The sequence below is a fragment of the Lampetra fluviatilis genome, chromosome 30 (assembly GCF_964198595.1).
Source record: "Lampetra fluviatilis chromosome 30, kcLamFluv1.1, whole genome shotgun sequence".
In the NCBI taxonomy this organism is placed as follows: domain Eukaryota; kingdom Metazoa; phylum Chordata; class Hyperoartia; order Petromyzontiformes; family Petromyzontidae; genus Lampetra; species Lampetra fluviatilis.
The window spans coordinates 5,957,137-5,978,490 of NC_136304.1; the positions used below are offsets into that span (position 1 = coordinate 5,957,137).

Consider the following 21,354-nt stretch of genomic DNA (forward strand, 5'->3'; position numbering starts at 1 on the left):
TAAGATTAATGTATTAAAGTGGGATTTGATTTTTTTATATAACCGATTGGTGGAATGCATAGTGTGCCATTTGCTGAATACGAATGATACAGCTGTGAAGATTCATCACCTCCCTTCTCGGAATCGGGGGGGGGGGGGGGCTGGAGGAGGGGATCTAAACTTGAAATCCATTCTAATTTAAACACTTGGGGGGGCGGGGGGCCGGGGGGGAAGAGGGTGACTGTAGCGGCCTCTAGTGGTTGCAAGGGGTCATTTACGAACCGCGTTTACACGCAGCGCTATTCTATTCGAAGCGCAGTGATTCTTACGCACGCAGTTGCTGTCCGTCTGCTGTGTTTTTTTAGCAACGCTGCTGGCGCATAAACCACGCTCGCACGCGTGGCCCCAAAGAAGGCAAAACAAAACAGTTTGCCTTTAGAGGCTTAACCCCCTTTTCCTGATGACGACCGCTTGTGTTGTGATCGAAACGTCGTGGTTTTTATATTTATTATTTTTTCTATCTACGTGACTTTACCGATAGAACCAAAGAAGACGTATATTATAGGCAACGTTTTGGGCAAAGGCCTCGTGTAAATGAAGCACAGGCGACGTGCTATGCAGAAGCGTCATGGCCTGAAAAGCTGCCTATTAACGTCCGCTTCGCTTCCTTGTTGTTAGCTTCAGATCGACATCGACGCGTCGGTATAACCTCTGCTAATAGTTACGCCAAGAAACGGACAAATACGGTGAACAAGGCGCGCGACTTACACTTAGCACTGTACAAGAGTGGCAGTGATTTTGTTGAACTCTCAGAAAAAATAACGCGTGTGAACACACACGTCTGCAATTCATTAACCGTGAACCAAAAACTTGTTTTATTTTACCAGGTCCACTGAGCTATGTAGCACCTTTTCAGAAGCGACCTGGACACAAATGATAGCTCAACGAAGTGGCTTATCACGTGGAAGTGTATAGTAGCCACATACTCTAAACGCACGTTGATTCTAAATGTGGAAGGGAAAACCGGAGGACCCAGAGAAAAATCCACGCGACCACGGGGAGAACATGCCAACTCCAAATATACAGCAGGCGTCAGGGTCAGGATTGAACCCACGACCTCCCGTATACCAGGCGAGGTAGTTCACATCTCGCCACCGAATAAAAGAATTGCGAAGCAAACACACAAACACACAGAATCTCATCGCGCTCCCTGTTCGACAATATCTGCGAAAAAATATAATAATAATGCATTTATTTAATATATATCTGAAACGTATTAACTTGTTTGTGTTTTATTTTTAAATCTTCAATTACCGCACTTGATAACTATACAGACAGCAGGCAGCAGCGTGGTTTATGTCGTGTTTGGGAGTAATACAATTGCAATAACAACATCAACAATAATAATTCATAGGGATGCAGTCTTGGCATTTCATTCAAATAAAAGGGTTTGTTCTTTCAAAAAGTATTCGACTACCCACACACACACACCCATATACTGTACCAAGGTTAGAAAACCAACATTGCGTCGGGTTTCGTGGTCGCTGCTGCCGCATAGCTCGCCGTTGTGATTTTCAGGTTGCGCCGCGCGTAGTTCGCTGTGACGTCCGACGTTTCGCACCCACGTGCTGGGAGCTTCTTTCGGGAACGGGGCCCGCTTCGACTCGACTGAATACATTCGCCCGAATAGACTTGACAGAATCGACCCCCAATGCGATCGAATCAAGCCAACCGAACGAATGCAACAGATGAAATTCAACCGAATCAATTCAAATGAATCTTCAGTTCAAGTGACTCAATTCAAGTGAATCAATGACATTCCACCGAATCAATTCAGTTTCTATCAATAGAATCGATTAAAGCGAACAAAGTCCGTTTCCACCGATTCAGTTCGGTTACCGAAGGATCTGCCAGCTCAGCCAACACAGAACGCGTGGTGCCAGCTTCCGCAGGAAGCGGACTTATTTCCTGAAGGTAGCTCCTGGCGCGTGGGAGTGAAACGTAAGGACATCGAGCCCAACGACCCACGGTACGGACCTCGCAAGCGCGCCGGGCAGAGCTACATCCCAACATTAACAGCCACCTCCCCCCTCCACAACCCCGTGGACGAGCCGGCTGGAAACAAACAAAAAAACCCCCCCAGCGGATTTCGCTTCCGTTCGGAACCTTCCGTCGTTACCCCGGGGGCGGCGGCGGCGGGCGTCTCCGGCAGAGGTGGCGCCGGAAACCCCGTTTGGCTGCGCGTGTGTGCGTGCGTGCGTGACAGAGAGACAGAGAGAGAGAGAGAGCCGTGGGGCACTAGCGGCCGGGCAGCAGGGCCCACGGGATGGGCAGGCACTGGCTGCCCCGCTGCGACGCGATGAAGCCGGCGTCGCACGTGCACCGGAAGGAGCCGTCCGCGTTGACGCAGCGGCCGTTGGCGCAGGGTGCGGGGGCCTCCTCCTCGCACTCGTCGATGTCTGAAAGCAGAAGGGCGACGGGCGATGGGAGGGCATCATCATCGTCGTCGTCGTGGCACCTCCGATTAGCACGGTTGGTTACGTACGGTGTGAAAGAAGTCCTATCGTAGATTTATATAGCGCCTCCTCTGGCCACGAGTGGTTCGTAATCCGTGTGTTTTAATTCTGTTTCTCGATTAGAGGCCGACCGAAATTCGGTTTCGGTGCCGAAAGTTGGCAAATGGCCTCTTTCGGCATACTTTCGGTTTCGGCCGAAAGTAAATTTTTAACTTTCGGTCTGGTTTCAGTTTCGGCCGAAACTGATATTGACTTTCGGTCGTCATTCGTCAACCGAAGATCTATTTTTAGAATATAACGCTAGTGCTACGTCTATCACTCTGCCTATCGGCCGGTCAGTCGGCGCTAGGCAATCCTATGCGATAGGCTGCAAACACACACAGGTCAGCAGCAGCAGCAGCTTGGGAGCGAGGTTACAGCCGCAACCACGGTCTGCTAATGTAGATATGAATGCGGAAAAACTGTTGTTTCTTAACTACAACATTCTTTTGTTTGGATATAATTACTAAGTAAGTAACACCTAAAGATTTGATATTTAGCGACTCTTACTGCAGTCTCTGAATGATTAGTTCTAGATTTCTTTTTAATTAAAGTAGCATTGCATCATGACATATTTCATAAATCTTGTGTTCGGTAACTTCGGTTATATACCTTTCTGTTTCGGTCTCGGTCGAAAGTGGAGTTAAACTTTCGGCTCCGGTTTCGGCCGAAACCAGAAATTCAGTTTCGGTCGGTCTCTACTCTCGATGACATTCCAATTCAAGTGTGCATACTTCTTGCACTACTTCTTTTCTCGGCTTTCATTTCGCTTTCTTTGTCAACGGCAAATTAATTTTCGCCACGTACATCGCAGAGGGCGACATCCATTGAGTAGCACGTGAACACAAAACGGAGATCAGAAGTGGGTGCCACGGTGGCGAGATGTTCACTACCTCTCCAGGTATACAGAAGGTTTTGGGTTCGATCCCGACTCTGACGCCTGTTGCATATTTGGAGTTTGCGTGTCTCTCTCCACGTGGTCTCGTGGATCTTTCTCCGGGTCCTCTGGTTTTTTCCTCCACATTTAGAATCCATGTGCGTTCAGAGTATTTGGCTGCTATAAATTTCCACGTGATAAGCCGCTTCGTTGAGCTGTCATTTGCTCAGTGGGCTTTTACCTGGTAAAATAAATAGAGCTCATAGTTTTTTTTACTTTAGTTTAGGAGTGAGACAACACGAGGAGGAGGAGGGGGCTTCGGCGAATCCAGGGATTAACCCCAACTCGTGGTCGTCACGGCCGCGACGGAACGCGTCGGCGATCGCCGGCCAGCGAGCACCCACCGACGCAGACGACGCTGAGGTTGTCGAGCTTGTACCCCACGTAGCAGTCGCACGTGAAGCCCTCAGGGACTCGAACGCAGCGGCCGTTCTCGCAGCCGTGCGAGATGCCACACTCCTCTGCCTGGAGTCCCTCTCGGTACGGGTACGAGCCTGCTGCTGTCGCCGCCGCCACCGCCAGCACCGCCATCGTCACCGCCAGCACCGCCATCGTCACCGGCACCACCGCCACCGTCGGCACCGCCATCGTCCCCGCCACCACCGCCATCGTCACCGCCACCATCGTCACCACCACCACCGCCATCGTCACCACCACCACCGCGAGCATTCACACGCGGCACACGCAACGCAACCATTGCTCAACGCGAAGCAACCGCCGCTCAAATTATTTCTTTAAGATTAGTTAAAACTCACACCTCTATTAAATTGTCTGTTTATAGTTATTAGCAAACAATTGTTACTGGATATGTCAATGGGCTTTGGCTGGCGAAGAAAAATCTCGTCCTGGAACTTGGTTTCGCTTTACGCCGCTTTACTTCAAGTCGCACTTGATCCATAAAGTAACCACGACGTTAACCTAGGAGTGACCGTACTGGCAGGCATCAGGGTCGGAATCGAACCCACGATCTCCCGTATACCAGGCGACGTGGTTAACATCTCGCCACCTCTGCGCCCTATCTGTGAGCGACGGGGGAAGCTGCTTCCCTCTCTCCTCCGCACCTTCGTCGGGAAGGAAGATGGGGACGTTGTCCTCGTAGAAGCCCACGGAGGCACCGGCGGCGGCAGCTGCGGCACCGCGGTCCAGGAAGTTGGGCTCTGGCTCTGGCAGGTAGTGCGGGCCGGACGCGCCGTCACCGCCAATGCCGCCGTACGGCCCGGAATACCCAAAGGACGGGTCGAGCGAGTGGCCAAAGTTGTCCACGTCCGTCCTCATGCGGATGTTGCACAGCAGCGCGTAGTCGTCTGAGATGGGAGGGGGAGGTGGAGGGGCGCGGGGAGGGATTAGCGGCCAAGGAGAGCAAAGTGACGTTGGTCGAGTTCGTGGTAAGAGATAGGCGGGTGTAGAATATCGAGTTTCACGTTGAGTTTGTCTAGCCCGGGGGGTGGTAGTCGACACATGGGCACAGTCTCATGTGCAAGAGTGACACCTGGAGTCACCAAAATGACGGTTGGCTACGTGCGGCGTGAAAGAAGTTCAACACACGTCCGTGCATACAAAATGAGCGTTGCAACGAAATCAGGGCACCTGATTTCTATTCGCGATGTCAGCATCGTGGGACAGAGAGGGCATTTGGAAATCCGGCAGAGTAGGTAGTTGAATCCCGAAGGTGTAGCGCATATCTATGTATGTTGAACTTCTTTCATTAGTACAAGATTGCCTTTACAAAACATTTTCAGAAAGTTTCAGAAAAATTTATTTTTTATTAGACAATAGTCAGAGCACTCTTCTCGAGTTGCTGCTTTGGGATTGGTGTTTGTCGGATGACACCCAAACCGATATTTTCTTATCCATAATAGAGGTTTTTTTAGGGGTTAGATCGCGTAAATATATAAATGTGTCGTTTAAACCCTCCACCACCCGACACAGCCAACTCGTAAGGGTTGTCACGTAAACAGAACGTGGCCAATTCGTCACTAGTACAGCACACCAGTGTGTTGGAGAGCCAAGCGACAACATTTACAAACTGAGTACGACGTTTCGCCAGTAATTACAACTAGCTTCATCAGGAGAAGTCGAACTGTTTCGTTCCTTATATAGAGGCGTAGATGTGGTGACCACGCTTCTGCGCTTTTGCGTCACGTGGGGGGTGGGTGGGGGGGATTACTGAGGCAACGTCCATCATGCGAGCCCTTTAAACTTGGTTGTGAAAGCCTACGTGTTAAACTGATATTGTGTCATCCTTGGTGTTGGACTTCATCCTAATTAGGTGAAAACCGAAATTAAAACGCGATGATATTTTGCGCGCGGTTGTCGGTAACAGGCTGAGATAATCAACTCACCGCACTGGAGTGCCCAGCTGAATCATTGGGGACGGCCAAAACCCGGATTGGGTCCCAGGGATTCGGCGATGCCAGCTCAGCATCTCTAAGCTTGGCCGACGGCTCATAACTCCCAGAGAAGTTGAGGAATGTCCGCGCCAGCGGTCGGCGCCAGAAACGCACGAAGCGGTCGCACGCGACCGGGGGCTCTGGGTCGCTTCGCGGTGCTCGTCATCGCCGTACGGCACTGGTCATCGTTCGTCATCACCGGTGCAACACTCGTCACCGCCGGAAACGATACTTGCCATCGCCTATACGGTGCTCATCATGGCTCGTCATCACTCGTCATCACTCGTCATCACTGGTACGGTGCTCATCATGGCTCGTCATCACTCGTCATCTCTCGTCATCACCGGTACGGTGCTCATCATGGCTCGTCATCACTCGTCATCTCTCGTCATCACCGGTACAGTGCTCATCATGGCTCGTCATCACTCGTCATCACTCGTCATCACCGGTACGGTGCTCATCATGGCTCGTCATCACTCGTCATCACTCGCAATCGCCTATACGGTGCTCATCATGGCTCGTCATCACTCGTCATCACTCGTCATCACTGGTACGGTGCTCATCATGGCTCGTCATCACTCGTCATCACCGGTACGGTGCTCATCATGGCTCGTCATCACTCGTCATCACTCGTCATCACCGGTACGGTGCTCATCATGGCTCGTCATCACTCGTCATCACTCGTCATCACCGGTACGGTGCTCATCGCCGGTACGGCGCTCGTCATCGCGGACAAGAGTGAAGAATTCACGCGGCGGCGGTAGCGCGGACCGCTTCAATCGCCGGAGACCGAGAGACTAAGAGCGCCCGCCACACTTATGCGAGGAACAGACAGAGTCAGTTATGCTCAGCATGAATGTTTTTGTGTGCAGTCATATTTGGCGACCCGGCTAGAAGGCATCGATTCGCAACGCTCGTGCAGGCGGTTTAATCGCGGGCCCCGGCCGAAATCTGGATTCGAACCCAGGTCAGCGACTTGACCTTTTGCTGCCAACCCGGCCACCTGCAAAGCGTGGAATTTGAAGCGAAACCGAGGACTTAAAGGGCGCGAGGTTAAAAATAAGGAGAGGTCGGACGTATTTTGGAAAACTCTCCCGGGACGATGATAACGGGAGTGGCAGCGCCTCGAGGCAGCCGCGAGCCGCCGTCAAGTTTGCGGATCCTGGTGCAAGTGGAAGGGGGTGGGGCAGAGGGGGGTGGGTGGGTGGCCGTGACGACGACGGTGGCGTTTGATAACTTTCCCCGCCGGTACGATCGCGAGCGGAGCGAGATCCACGTGCGACGTGATCAAAGAGATGATCCGGATGAGGCCACTGGTGACGAGGTTTTAGAAAATAAAGGAAAAGGGGGCCGTGAGCGGTTGGGCAAACCGAAAAATCCAACATTCGTGTTTTGAAGAGAAAAAAATTAGACGTGATGCGGAATTTCCAAAAAATAATAATCCAACGTGAACTTTAAAAAAAAAGGCTTGACAAAAAGCTAAGTCTAAGTATCGCAATTTTAATAACGGGCCAAAAAAATATAATATGAGACAATCGCATCCTCTCTGTGCCGATTAGGGAATCGTGAAATAACATCAGATGTTTAAAATAACCTGAAGAGCGTCCTTGGAAGTTGTAGAAAGGAAATAAACAGATAAACGATGCGGCGAAAATTCCGACGTGCGGAAAACAACCGGCACGCTCAGCGGTGACGCGCTTCTTGGAAGTGCGTGACAAATGTCCCCACGAAGTGTGCTTTCAATTTCCTTTGTATCCGCTTCAAGAATGTTTTCTCGCCTTCAGTTGTCTCTGCCGCGCCTGGCGTTTAGGCGGTGCCAGCCCCCCGAACATCGGTGACGATTCCACAAAGTTATTCAAGACCAAGGGCAGCCACACCCCCCCCCCGCCGCCCCCCCACCCCCCCCCCCCACCCCCCCCCCCCGTGGCCACGGACGACGCCTCACAACAAACACCAAACACCAGCGAGCGACCTCTCGCAGATGACCTTTTGGCTTCGCGCAGCTGACTCGGGTGCAACTGAGAATTATTAGGAGCATTGCTGCTGCTGGTAGCAATTCCAAAAACAAATATTGCAACGCTTGCGTTGTTTTTCTTCCGACGGCTGTGTCCAGAGTTGGGATTTTGTGACTTCCTGTTTTCACGGTCAATGGTAAGCGAGAATGGCCACCAGTTAATTGTCCAGGAAAGCCTCGTCGTGCCTCGAGGCTGATTTGAGGAGGTGCCATTGCTACATTGGGATCTCGGGGCATTTGGCCAACTCCATTCATGGGCGGTTGATTTGACGTGGGAGGAAACGGGAAGACCCCGGAGAAAACTCACCGCCCTATACCAAAGAGGGTGACACTCAGCACTGCCATACCTCCCCCCCCCACCGCACCCTCCCCGTCACGCCTACAACACCTGGCAAGCCATGGTGGTGGTCACCCATCCAAGTACCGAGCAGGCACAAGCCTGCTTAGCTTCTCAGATCTGAGGACACTGCACGCGTTCAGGGTGAGGTCACCCTGGGACACTTCTGAGTGACTGCAAAGCAAGCGGCGATGGACGTGGATGCGCTGCCAGAAATGAAAATGCGACCGTACTGTATTTAATTTCAGATCCAAATGTGCGCGCTTTAAATTAATTTAGAGCAATTTCAATTTTACAATTAGAGACGAAATCCCACAGCTGCCCTTAACTCATAGAAGGCATGCAGAACAACCACACCCCGTCCCTCCCCCACCCAGCCCACCCACGAAACAGGGCCCGCGTGGCACAAAGTCACGGAATTCATTTCTTAAAAAAAAACCCAACGAAAATAGAATCTGTATCGCTCGAATAAATAGTTTTTTTTTTACAGAATAAAAAAAATTGGCCACGGTGGACCGCAGTAGGGGTAAAAAAAAAGAGCTAAAAGAATTCCACACTGCGGTCCGGAGCGGAATCTTCACGTCGCGTCGGCGCGGAGACTCGACGGCCCGATGACGATGTCAATGCGGGAACTTTCGCACCGCGTGCCGTTCGAGGTGAACGTGAATGAACCCCCATCCCCCTCCTCCCACCCAACATTGACGCCACCCATCGCCAATGTGAGAGAAGTTAATTCGCGGAAATACTGCCTGACGCTCGCCGTCGCAAAAACCAATTTTCGTTTGTTTTGAAACGTTTTAGAAAGCCGCGGGGGACGCACGCCAACCGCAGAAAGCTGGCTGGGGAACTCCATCAAGATACCGCGTGGAAATTCGTTCGGTTAACCGCGCGGCGCTCGTAGCATTGTCGGTGACGCGGTTCGAGTTCCCGAGCCAAGGGCCTGTTTATTCGACCCCCGGAATTCTCCGGCTTTCTCTGCCGGTTTGCCGCGTGACTCTTGAGGTGTGGAGGAACTCGGAGCGATTGGCTTCATGCGCTCGCGTCTGGGGGTTGCCAATTAAAACAATTACGGCGTTTCGCGTGTTATTTATGCAACCGCTCGGCGGGTTCGTCGACGGGTTTGGCCTTGGCGGTGTCGCAACGGCGAACGAGACTGACCCGCCACCCCCCCCTTCCCCCCACCCCCACCCACCCACCCCCTCTCCCCTCCACCCCCCCATCCCCAGCCCCCCCGTTCCATGGCACAAGGTCGAGTTTCCCAATGAAGTAATTTCCACCGTTCGACAAACGCTGGGCACCGCCAACTCTTCCGCGCAGCATCGTTAGCGAAACACGCCGGTCAAGGTGCCACTTGGGTGCACTCGCACAATGAGCAACATTTGGGTTGATAAAACAAAAACAAAAAATATATTAAACATGATTTTTGTTCTTCCACTTACAGGAAAGATACATATGTAATAACAAAAATATGTAACCAACTAGCCATCTAGCTAACCACTCACGAGCACTATCACTCCCTACTGACCGTCACCAAATAGCCATCTAGCTAATCATACAGCAGCATTTCCCACTAAACCCACCCAACCATCCAACGCAGCCATTAGCCAGAGCTCCCCCTCCCCTTCACACCCCCCCCCCCCCCGTTGGGAGTCTGCAGAGGCCGGCACCTGAGGACTTGGGGGGGCAGAAGGCGCACTCGGGGCCCCAGGCCTCGCCGTAGAGGCAGCAGCACTCCGTGTAGGTCGTCTGGCGCCCCACGGGCTTGCTGCACATGAAGGAGCGCGACAGCTCCGTCCAGCAGATGTCCACGTGGACGTTGTCCAGGTGCTCGTCTGCACGGGGGCGGGGGATGGGGGGGGGGTGCGGTGCGGTCACACACGGCCATCGGACATCCTTCCCGTAACGCAAACTCAACAGCAACACCGGTGTGTGAGACTCTAACAGTGAATATATACGCGTAAAATAGGTGACGTTTCGAGCAATGGCCCATCTTCAGACGTAGATCGCTAGGGTTTGCCGCCCGTCCCGGCTATCCCAGGATGATTGCCCGGCTTGGTCAGGTGGCTGTACTGGCCAATCTGTAAGTGTTCCCACTGACAAGTCCCGTTGTGGTTAGCTGCCTGCTGGTCGATTGGTACACTCATAAGGCAAAGGTCAGTCGAGAGCTACACGTTGCTCTCTTAGACTAAGCACATACGATCGTACGCCACTGCCCATCGTCAGCAAACCGAGTCATTTGCCTCTGGAGTGTGACGCTAACGTCGGGAGAAAGCCCCTCCCCTCCCACCCAGCGCAAGCCCTAAAGCAGATCGATCGACAGCGCTCGGCACGACCCCCGCGGGAGGGGGGGGGGGGTCTCTCTCTCCGATCCAAACCTCCTAAATCAGCGCGCCCGCCTCGGTTAGCGGGCAGCGGAGGAACGTCCACCGCGGCACGACGATGGGGTCCAAGCAGGGGGCTCAACGACGTGGGCTGAGTTGTCGAGAGCGGAGGGGCAGGGGGCAGGGGGTAGGGGGCAGGGGGTAGGGGGCAGGGGGCAGGGGGCAGGGGGCAGGGGCTTAACCTTGGGAGGGGTGGCTGAGGGGAGACATTGGGGGTTGCCGTGGGGGTGTTTGTGCCGGGGCGATGGTTAGGGCTAAGAATTCGGATCGGCGGGAGGACGAGTACTCGTGGCTGGATGGCTGGACGCCCTAGAAGGGTAGTGTTAGGGGTAAGGCACCTCCGACGAGCACGGTTGGCTACGTACGGTGCGAAAGAAGTTCGACAACACGTACGTGCAGCAGGCGATTGCATGGGTCGCGGTGGTTAAGCGTTTGGGTCAACGGGAGGGCTCGAGCCATTATTGACCTTCCTTTCTAAATCAATCCGACTCAAGGCTTGGCGCGTTCGATCGGCAACAGCTCCCCTCCATTCTGCTGCACCCCAACCCCCACCACCCCCCCCCCACCTCCCACGCCACCTCAACTTTGCGTCGCCGCTCGTCGCTTCTGGCGCGGAGCGCGTACCGGCGGGGCCGCTGCGGTTGACGCAGCGCTTGCCCGTGTCGTCCAGCACCAGCGGCGGCGTGCAGAAGCAGTTGTAGCTGCCCTCGCTGTTGTAGCACTGCCCGTCCAGGCAGCTCCCGGGGCTCTGGCACTCGTCGATGTCTGCGGAGGTCCGGGCCGCCCGCGCGCGGGGGGAGAGGGGCACAACAACAAATGTAATGGGGTCGCAGTCGAACTCGATCGCCGGCTCGCGTGGGTCTCCCCGTGAGAACTCCGCATTCATGTGGCGGGGGTGAGTCTGTCTGCAGGGCAACCACCGATGACTCCCCTCCTCCCCCCGCCCCCCACAAAGTGGTGCTCACAGAAGTCACGTGATTTACACGAGGCTCCAGCTGGTGTCGATAAAGAGATGAGCGGAGAAGATGTTAACCACCTTCAGATTTGATTTGTTGGTATCATAGTCGTTAAAACGTCCAATGGAAATTAACTACAAAAATTTATATGGAAGAGATTAACAAGGAAGGCTGCAAAAAGCAGGGATTGAGATCAAGTACGAGCAAAAACAAAAAGTCTCGTACGACGAGCCCACGAAACATCTCGAGGTATTGACAGGAGGAACACGACGGGAGGAACGCGGCAGGAGGAACGCGGCAGAGGAACAGGGCAGGAGGAACGCGGCAGGAGGAACGCCAGAGCCCAGCATGTGCACCTAGGGCAGCTACCGAAGGTGGAACCTGGGGATCAAAACGGTGAACCGTAGAGGTGGACGAGAGGAAGTTTGGGGTCGCTTTTGGAATAATAATGAAAAGCAACGTGCACGGTGTGCCCAGACACGCATAATCAGTGTGTGTTACCTACTACGACATGTGGATCAGAAACTGGACCACAGCTCACAGATGTACGTAATTGTATATTTCTATTAAATGTCGCAACAACAAAACATTTAAAGAATTCAAATCCATACCGTTTGCAAAAAAAAAGCCAAACCAAATGTGCAGTAAATATTCAATTAAACACGCGCATGGGATTATTTATTTTGACAGCGCGCTTTATTTATCGGACTCCTAGGAGATGAGCCCGGCTTTTAGCTCACGCAGCGCTGGCCCCTCGCTCGCTCGCTCGCCCACTTGCCCGCTCAGCCCCCTGGCAGGCGACAAATAAACCGGGGCCAAAGACAAGGTCGACGCATCGCCGCCCACGCCGCCCACGACGCCTCGACTCTCGCGGCCTCCGCGCCGTGCAGCGGGAGAATCGCGGGCGGCGCTTGTGGAGGAAGCTGACGGTGCGTGCCGACGACGGGACCTGTGGTTCTGTGGCCGGTGCGATGGTCGTTGAATGGAAAGGTGCAGCCATGAAATTATTGTTATTATTCGCTTGCACTGGCAGAAGTGATGGCCTCCGCTCGGGAGCTCTAGAAAGTACCACCCCCCCCCCACTTTCTCTAGAGTGTATTTGGCCTTCTCTTCCATGCCGGCCAGACATCTCGATAAAAGGTGGGAGACCCACACGCGACCTGCCGATGGACCGTCGACTGAGCGCGCGCCGCGACTCCGTCTAGACCACTGGGTGGACGAGTGCGGCGCGGGAGGATTGAAAGGAACTCGCTCCGTCGCCTGAACTGCGTCGTCAGGATATCAAATCGATGGAAGCGGCGACCTCTGGTTCCACAGTACCAGCGCGTCCCGACCGTTACGCCAAAGCAGCACAACGATGACACGCTCTGTGTGTGCTTTTTTAAAGACTCTTTACGGCTCCTGCTGGAGGTCCTGCCGAAAACAAACTCTCTGACCTTCCTCCTCCGGCATCTCCTGACCAACGCCATCCTTGCAACCCCCCACCGCGCCACCCCTGCCCCCCCACCCACGCCAACATCGCTCTTCCCACGTTAAGCCCGGGCGCATAGCACAGCGGCCGTAAAGCGTCGGGGCCGTGGCGCCAGCGAGCCCCCCGCCCCCCCCCTCTCTCTCTCTCGGTGGGGGTCTCTGTTGAGCGAAATCTTGAAGTGCAGACCCGGGGCCTCGAGGCGTTGACTCCGTGGCAGCCACGGCGCCGCCTATCCCCACCACCCACTCTCTCTCTCGCTGTTTGTTTTAACGGGCGCAGTGCGCGAGTCGCTTTCTGACTCAGGGATCCGCGCCCAGGCTTCCTTAAACGAGCCGTTAAATTGTTACGGGTCAATGTGTTTTTATTATATATATTAATTTTTTTTATTTTATTAAACGCTGGGATTCAATTGTAAAAAAAAAAATTGACGGCCGCGCGTATTGTTGTTGTGAAATCGCGTTTCCGATTCGTCGCGTTGTTGTTGAATTCGGGGGGGGGGGGGTGGAAATTGTCCGGCGATGTTTTTTGTTTTTGTAACCGCGGATGCTGGCTGGCTGGGAACGCCAAGCGCGCACAGCGAACACGCGACGGCGCTACTGAAGGCGCAATAGATAAGAGCGAGTGCGTTCATTGACCTGAGCGAGCTTATCGGAAGAACTCGAGGAGGAAGAGTTGAGCAGTGCGAGGGGGGGCAAGGCAGAAATAGAGGTTTTGTGACCTGCAGTGTGGTGAGCGAATGTTTGAGTGTGGTAAGCAAAGTGTCATGAGTGTGTATGTGCGTGTGTGTGTGAGTTGTGGTTGGCACAGTAGGGGGCAGAGGTGGAGCATCAGCCAGTCATCTCGGTCATCTTAGTCAGTCGACCCGTGGCACCTGGGTCTGCCCCGTGACCACCTGCCAGCGGGCGTTAAACACTTCACGTGGCCTCAACGTGCACCTAGCCTGTCACAAGCGCCGTGGTGACATCACCGCCACCTAGTAGCGAATAGCGGTTGTTGTTGTGTGTGAGTGTGTGGCCAAGTGCGTGGCCAAGTGTGTGGAGTGTGTGTGGGGAGCGGCGGCGTCGCGGTTAGCACACTGCGCTACGAACCCGGCGACTTCCGCTTACGGCTGCCACCAGTGACGATTATCTGAACCAGTTCTGGGCCTCCCCTTGATCGAGTCAGCCTCAAATGAGTACCTGGTGCGGTGTGTAAACATCGTCACTTGGGAGACAAAGGCTGCCGGGCATGGCACCCGGCCGAACAGCACTTGCCCTGACAGTCTATTCAAAAGGCTACATGGGGGATCTTTGTCTTTGTGTGAGTGACAACGAAGGCCGGCACGGCACAAGAGGAGGTGGGTGGCCAGCACCATGCTTGGCTGTCTCCCCAGTGGTAATGTTTACACACCACGCCAGGTCCTCAAGGAGGCCCAAAACCCATTCACATTCGTCGCTGGTGTTGGCCATGAGCGGGAAAACCAACTCCGGTCGGCAGGTTCATTTCGCAGTTCGCTAGCCACAACACTTTTGCTCCCCACAGTCACGTGCACACATACATACAAATAGAGACAAAGATCCCCGTTATAGCCTTAACAAGCTGTTGGGACAAGTGCTGTTAGCGAGCACCTATTAAGGTCGGCACGGCACACGAGGGGGTGGTTGGCCAGCACCACGCACGGCTGCTTTTGTCTCCTCAGTGGCGATTTTTTTTATACATCGCACCAGATATTCATTTCAGGCTGAGTCGACCTAGTGCAGGCCCAGGAAAATGTTTAAATAATCGTCACTGGTGTTGGTGGCCAGCGAGCGGGAATCAAATTCGTGTCGCCGGGTTCCTTCGTAGTGCAGGGCGCTAACCGTTGCGCCACCGTTCCCCAAAACAAAAACACGCACACACGCACACGCAAACGCACGCACACGCGCGTACACAGCCACGCGCGCGCGTGCGCTCGCGTGCACACACATAGCTTCACGGAACCGTGGAAAAACCAACACAATTACATGAATGGCGAAAATGTGCCGCGGGTAACGCGAGCCAAGACGCGTCCCCCGCGGGGAGGAAGCTGGCCCGGTGCTGGGTCCGGCAGCCTGGACCCCCCCCCCGTCCACGCCCGGCCCGGCCTGGCCAGGCCGGGCCGGAGCGTAGCTGCGGTTTGGTGAAAAAATGCGGCCGTGGAAGTCCGAGCCACGGAGGCCCCCCCACCTCCCCACCCCCTGAACGGTTTCAGATGGTGGCTGAAACGTCCCCCGCCGTGGGGAATGGGAGGTTAAAAAAAAAGAGGACTCGACTCCCCCCCCACCCCCCCACCCCCCCTCCTTGGTGGTTTCCAAGACTGAAATGTAACATTTCACTGAGGGTTACTCGATACGCTGTTAGAAACCCTATCCATCTGACAAGTCTTTGGCAGCGGTACGGTCAAATGTAAATTAACGATTCGAGCGAGGGCAAAACACAAAAAAACTACAATGTGCATGTTTAACGGGAGAAAAATGAGGGGCCCCATCTGCAATGCGCGACCAAACGCCGTAGGCGCGGAGAAAAAAAAACTGGATTTGAAATATTAAGTGAGACGATGATCGAGCGACCAACTGAAAAAAATAAAATCCATCCCTGCAAATGAAGTTGTCAGCGACATTTGGTTAAGCGACTCTTACCGTCGAATTCCTCGCTACTTTGTCCGAGAAAGAGCGAAAGAGAGCGAAGGAGAGAACGGGGGGGGGGGGAGGGGAGCAGCGATAGCGAGAACGGGAAACGAGAGACAGGGGAGCCGGAGAGGGTCAAATGGCGCAGAATGGGTGAGTGAGTGAAATCGTGGCGTACGCCGCCTGCAGAGCGTGTGGGAGCCGTGGAGTGAAAATGTGGGAGCAGAGGATGTGCGTGGCGGTGTGATGAGGATAATGATTTGCATCAATGAATCTCTTAAATGCCACAGCATCTCAAAGCAGATGTCGTAAATTTGCGGCCCTGTCAATCCAACGTTGGATGAAAGACTTCCCCAACGACGTATCGATGATAGTGGTCGTTTGAGCATACTTCACCACATTGGCAAGCGCCAGTTGGTGAAGGGACCGGCTTAAATGTCATTTGCAAAGTGACGTTAGCCGTGGATCGGTGGCGCGTTGACGCGACGTCGCGACGTCCGATGTTTTGCGCCGTGCGCGTGGTCGTGGAGCGATCGCGACAGCACCCCCCCCCCCCTCAAACCCCCGCGCCCTCGCCGGCTCACCGAGGCACTGCAGCTTCACGGCGTTGTAGAAGTAGCCGGGCTGGCACTGGCAGGTGTAGCCGGGTCGGGAGTTGGCGCAGCGTCCCATCTTGCAGATCTCGCGTCCGAATAGCGTGCACTCGTCGGCGTCTGCTCGCACGAGACAAAACGGCAAGACGGACGGCTTGGCCGGTTGCCAGCGGCGTCGCCGCGACAAAGTCGGCGAAACCACCGAGTTTCAGAATCGGCATCGTCGTCGTCGTCGTCGTCATCAGCAGCAGCAGCCAGCCATTGTCCAAATTTGCCCACTGTTGCAAAAGCTTGACGGGACTTTCCTGAAAAAGCGGTCACGAGAATACGGAAATGTAACGTGCGGAGCCATTGGTGACCGCGCCGAGACCATTCCCTCACCGCGCGTGGGAACCTGAAAGATTCCATCCCCGTTGGACGGCTGAAACCAGAATCACAAACCCGTGCCCTCATCCGTGCTGGCTCGGCGATCTCACCCCTGAGCCAAACCGGCAACCTCGCCGTGCAATGTATTGCTTTAATAAAATGATTAGATAATTATCTTCCACGTCTGTTCTCTTTCACGGTTGACCTATCCGTGCGTCCGTACTCTTGATGGTGGTAAACTTGTTTTCTTCTTCTTGCGTGCGTGCGTGTGGTTCAGGGCCATCAGTCAAAACATTGATCATGCGGCGTTTGTATCCCCCCTTAGCTTCGAGTTCAATTCCCTCAAAAGAAGCTCTCCAGCGATTGCGAAGCGGCTACACAGCTGGCAAAACGATGCTCGCACGTGCTTCCGCCGCGGCGATTATTTTGTTTCATTTGGTGGAAAAACATATAAAGCAATTATCAAGGAGGCTCCCGGGATTTAATAAACCCTCTCTCCGCTGGACAATCGGCTCGGGTTGCAGCAACAGCGGGCATGACGAGCTACGCGCGGAGATTTTCGCTCGAGCGTCTCCTCAACCGTCCGCCGAGAGGGAGCGAGAGAACGTCCGTGTACGCACGTGCGTACGTTGAACTTCTTTCGCACCGTACGTAGCCAGCCGCGCGAATCGGACGTGCGGAGGAAGGACAACGAGCAAAAACACAAAGTGCAATTCTAAAGAAGTTACTTTTCAATCTAGATGTGCACAGCTCCAGTGGCTTCTTTATATCCGAAGAGAGAGCGTTCGAGACGGCCGCAGAAGGGCGCATGAAAGCGCGCGACAAGGCGACCGTCTTTGTTCGATGGCCAGCCAAAAGCCGCCACCGCCGCTGCGAAGATGGACAGAGTTCGCGTGATGATTTGTGGCTTCTTGACGAAACCAGCAGCGAGGTATCGTGGTTCATGTGTGGGAAGCAGCGAGGCATCGTGGTTCATGTGTGGGAAGCAGCGAGGCATCGTGGTTCATGTGTGGGAAGCAGCGAGGCATCGTGGTTCATGTGTGGGAAGCAGCGAGGCATCGTGGTTCATGTGTGGGAAGCAGCGAGGCATCGTGGTTCATGTGTGGGAAGCAGCGAGGTATCGTGGTTCATGTGTGGGAAGCAGCGAGGCATCGTGGTTCATGTGTGGGAAGCAGCGAGGTATCGTGGTTCATGTGTGGGAAGCAGCGAGGCATCGTGGTTCATGTGTGGGAAGCAGCGAGGCATCGTGGTTCATGTGTGGGAAGCAGCGAGGCATCGTGGTTCATGTGTGGGAAGCAGCGAGGCATCGTGGTTCATGTGTGGGAAGCAGCGAGGCATCGTGGTTCATGTGTGGGAAGCAGCGAGGTATCTTGGTTCATGTGTGGGAAGCAGCGAGGCATCGTGGTTCATGTGTGGGAAGCAGCGAGGTATCGTGGTTCATGTGTGGGAAGCAGCGAGGTATCGTGGTTCATGTGTGGGAAGCAGCGAGGCATCGTGGTTCATGTGTGGGAAGCAGCGAGGTATCGTGGTTCATGTGTGGGAAGCAGCGAGGCATCGTGGTTCATGTGTGGGAAGCAGCGAGGCATCGTGGTTCATGTGTGGGAAGCAGCGAGGTATCTTGGTTCATGTGTGGGAAGCAGCGAGGCATCGTGGTTCATGTGTGGGAAGCAGCGAGGTATCGTGGTTCATGTGTGGGAAGCAGCGAGGTATCGTGGTTCATGTGTGGGAAGCAGCGAGGCATCGTGGTTCATGTGTGGGAAGCAGCGAGGCATCGTGGTTCATGTGTGGGAAGCAGCGAGGCATCGTGGTTCATGTGTGGGAAGCAGCGAGGCATCGTGGTTCATGTGTGGGAAGCAGCGAGGTATCGTGGTTCATGTGTGGGAAGCCGCGAGGTATCGTGGTTCATGTGTGGGAAGCCGCGAGGTATCGTGGTTCATGTGTGGGAAGCAGCGAGGCATCGTGGTTCATGTGTGGGAAGCAGCGAGGTTTCGTGGTTCATGTGTGGGAAGCAGCGAGGCATCGTGGTTCATGTGTGGGAAGCAGCGAGGTTTCGTGGTTCATGTGTGGGAAGCAGCGAGGCATCGTGGTTCATGTGTGGGAAGCAGCGAGGCATCGTGGTTCATGTGTGGGAAGCAGCGAGGTTTCGTGGTTCATGTGTGGGAAGCAGCGAGGCATCGTGGTTCATGTGTGGGAAGCAGCGAGGTTTCGTGGTTCATGTGTGGGAAGCAGCGAGGTATCGTGGTTCATGTGTGGGAAGCAGCGAGGTATCGTGGTTCATGTGTGGGAAGCAGCGAGGTATCGTGGTTCATGTGTGGGAAGCAGCGAGGTATCGTGGTTCATGTGTGGGAAGCAGCGAGGTATCGTGGTTCATGTGTGGGAAGCCGTGAGGTATCGTGGGGTTGGTTCACACCGACGTGGGTGCACGGTTCCGGCCAAAAAATATTAACGCGTGTAAAATTCTACATAGAAAGACAAAAATGTCATAATTATAATAATAATAACAATATGTAGACCTTTGTCATTTTGTTGTTGGATGCAGGCCGTCAAGCGTCACTGGGTGTTTTGGGTTGTGTGACCGTACTTCACCGCACTGGTCAGTACGGGTTGGTGCAGGAAGTGGGGTGTAGGGACACTTGCTGACATTCGCGGTGGCAGGGAATCGAACTCGGGTCCGCCGTGTTCACAGCGCGACACACTCACCACCCCCGTGGCCACCAGGATGCACATGAACGACCGTGTACCATATCGCGCACGCACCAATGAGGACGACAGCATGGACAAATCTTCTTGGTTCTTTCGGTAAAGTCACGTAGAAGGGAAGTAATACAATAATAAAACATAATAAAATAATTCTCACGACGTTTCGGCCACGACGCAAGCAGCCGAAACGTCGTGAGAATTATTTTATTATGTTTTATTTGTATTATTTTATTACTTCCCTTCTACGTGACTTTACCGAAAGAACCAAGAAGTTGAATCCCTGCAGTCACGAAAGCTTTAAATCGAGCATGGACAAAGTTACGATCGTGCGGCCGTTTGTCTACGCGGCCGGAGACCCCCGGGGGCTCGAGGGCGAACGGTGGCGGCCCCCCGCTCTTCGACCGCACTCGCCGCCGCGATCGAACCCTGTGCGGCTGCCGCCCCCGCACCTGTACCTGTGCAAGCGGAGCCTCGAGTTTGACATCTTACATCACCTCCCGCGGAGAGACGCTCACGTCATCGCCCGGTCGGGACCCCGCGAGCCGCAGTCGGATGTAAAACGAAGCCCCCTCCGGCGAGCTATCGTAGCCCAACGCGGAATTCCCTTCGGGGGCGCACGGCCGAATGTTAACGTGACCCGCTGGCTGAAGCGAAACTTAACGTTGGGCCCTTGACGATTCGCGAAGGCCCAGGGTCACGGCGGTACGATTCTGGCCGCTTGACGGCGAGCGCCGGAGGGGTTAATCGACGCGAGCTCGCCGGTTATTCGCACAATTTAGCGCCGGGAGCTTTTTGGTGCCGTTGCTGCAGCTTCGACGCTCGCCCCGTGACGCGCAGCGGCCGATGCCCTCCGTGCTTTTGCGCGAACACGAGCGTCGTGTTGGCGCATTGGCGCTCACGCTCGCGAGGGCTTCTCACCGTTACTCAGGGCCGAAACGACATCGAAAATATTGTTCGTTGTTATATATATTTCGATTTAAAGCTTTCGTGACTGCAGGGATTCATCTTCTTGGTTCTTTCTGTAAAGTCACGTAGAAGGGAAGTAATAAAATAATAAAAACTAAAACATAATAACATAATAATTTTTTATTATTATTTTATTACTTCCCTTCTACGTGACTTTACCGAAAGAACCAAGAAGAGGGTTATATATATTGTTGTTAAAACAAGACACAAATCGATGAAATAAATTAAATAAATAAAAGGGGTCGGTGGGGTTCATTATTTTCTATTCGATCTGTAAAATGAGCGGCAGCGACTCGGGTTAATCCGCCAAACGAAGAGGGAAGCCTTCGATTTTATTCTTTTAAATTGTACGGCTACGCAAAAACGACGACGTTTAATCGCGTGAAGCGGAGCTGGGAAGCGGTGGAGCCGTCAAAAGGTCGATTGCGCAAGCTCGGAGGGAGAAGAGAGAAGCAGAAACCCCTCCACATCATTAGCTGCGCTTGCAAAACTGTAACGCGACACTGCTGCCGAGCGGCGGAGTGTGAAGCCACGCTCGCAGAAGCCCAGGTCCTCGTTCGTTCGTTTTGTTGTTGTGCCCTTCCGCGAGCCCCCCAGCGCGCTCCATCAACATGTACACAAGGCCCCCGAGCGCCGCACAGATGCAAGTCATTAACACCAGTCGTGGCTTTCCTCCTCCACAGTGGCATACGAAACCAAGAAGTTAACAAATACATGACATACGCATTGCATGCACTATTGCATGCACATTGCATACGCAAAACACAGACAGATTCCCCCCACATAACCCGAACAGAGACGCTTTTTGTGTTTAGTTCGTTGTCCTCCCCACGCACATCCCATGAGCACGTTCGGTGAGAAAGAAGTTAAACGTTCATACAGACATTCGGGGCAAGTGCTGTTAGCGAGCACCTATGAAGGCCGGAACGGTACACGAGGAGGTGGGTGGTCAGCACCACGCCCGGCCACCCTTGTCTCCCGAGTCGCGATGTTTACACACTGCGCCAGGTACTCATTTGAGGCCGAGTCGACCTAAGGGAAGCTCAGGACTGGCTCAGATAATCATCACCGCTGTTGGCCGTGAG

General features: G+C 54.0%; 1 protein-coding gene across 1 annotated transcript in view; it reads right to left on the reverse strand.

Annotated features, from left to right (window-relative positions):
* Positions 1 to 254: 254 nt before the first annotated feature.
* The window catches only part of LOC144943176 (latent-transforming growth factor beta-binding protein 1-like), a 105,566-nt gene continuing 84,466 nt past the window's right edge, over positions 255 to 21,354 (reverse strand). Inside the window, exons 38-43 of the mRNA XM_078870418.1 lie at positions 16,229 to 16,357; positions 11,218 to 11,358; positions 9,880 to 10,044; positions 4,533 to 4,775; positions 3,816 to 3,971; positions 255 to 2,438 (exon numbers count right to left, since the gene is read on the reverse strand). Coding sequence (XP_078726544.1) covers positions 2,278 to 2,438; positions 3,816 to 3,971; positions 4,533 to 4,775; positions 9,880 to 10,044; positions 11,218 to 11,358; positions 16,229 to 16,357 — 995 coding nt within the window. The 3' untranslated portion in view covers positions 255 to 2,277. The remainder of the gene's footprint in view (positions 2,439 to 3,815; positions 3,972 to 4,532; positions 4,776 to 9,879; positions 10,045 to 11,217; positions 11,359 to 16,228; positions 16,358 to 21,354) is intronic.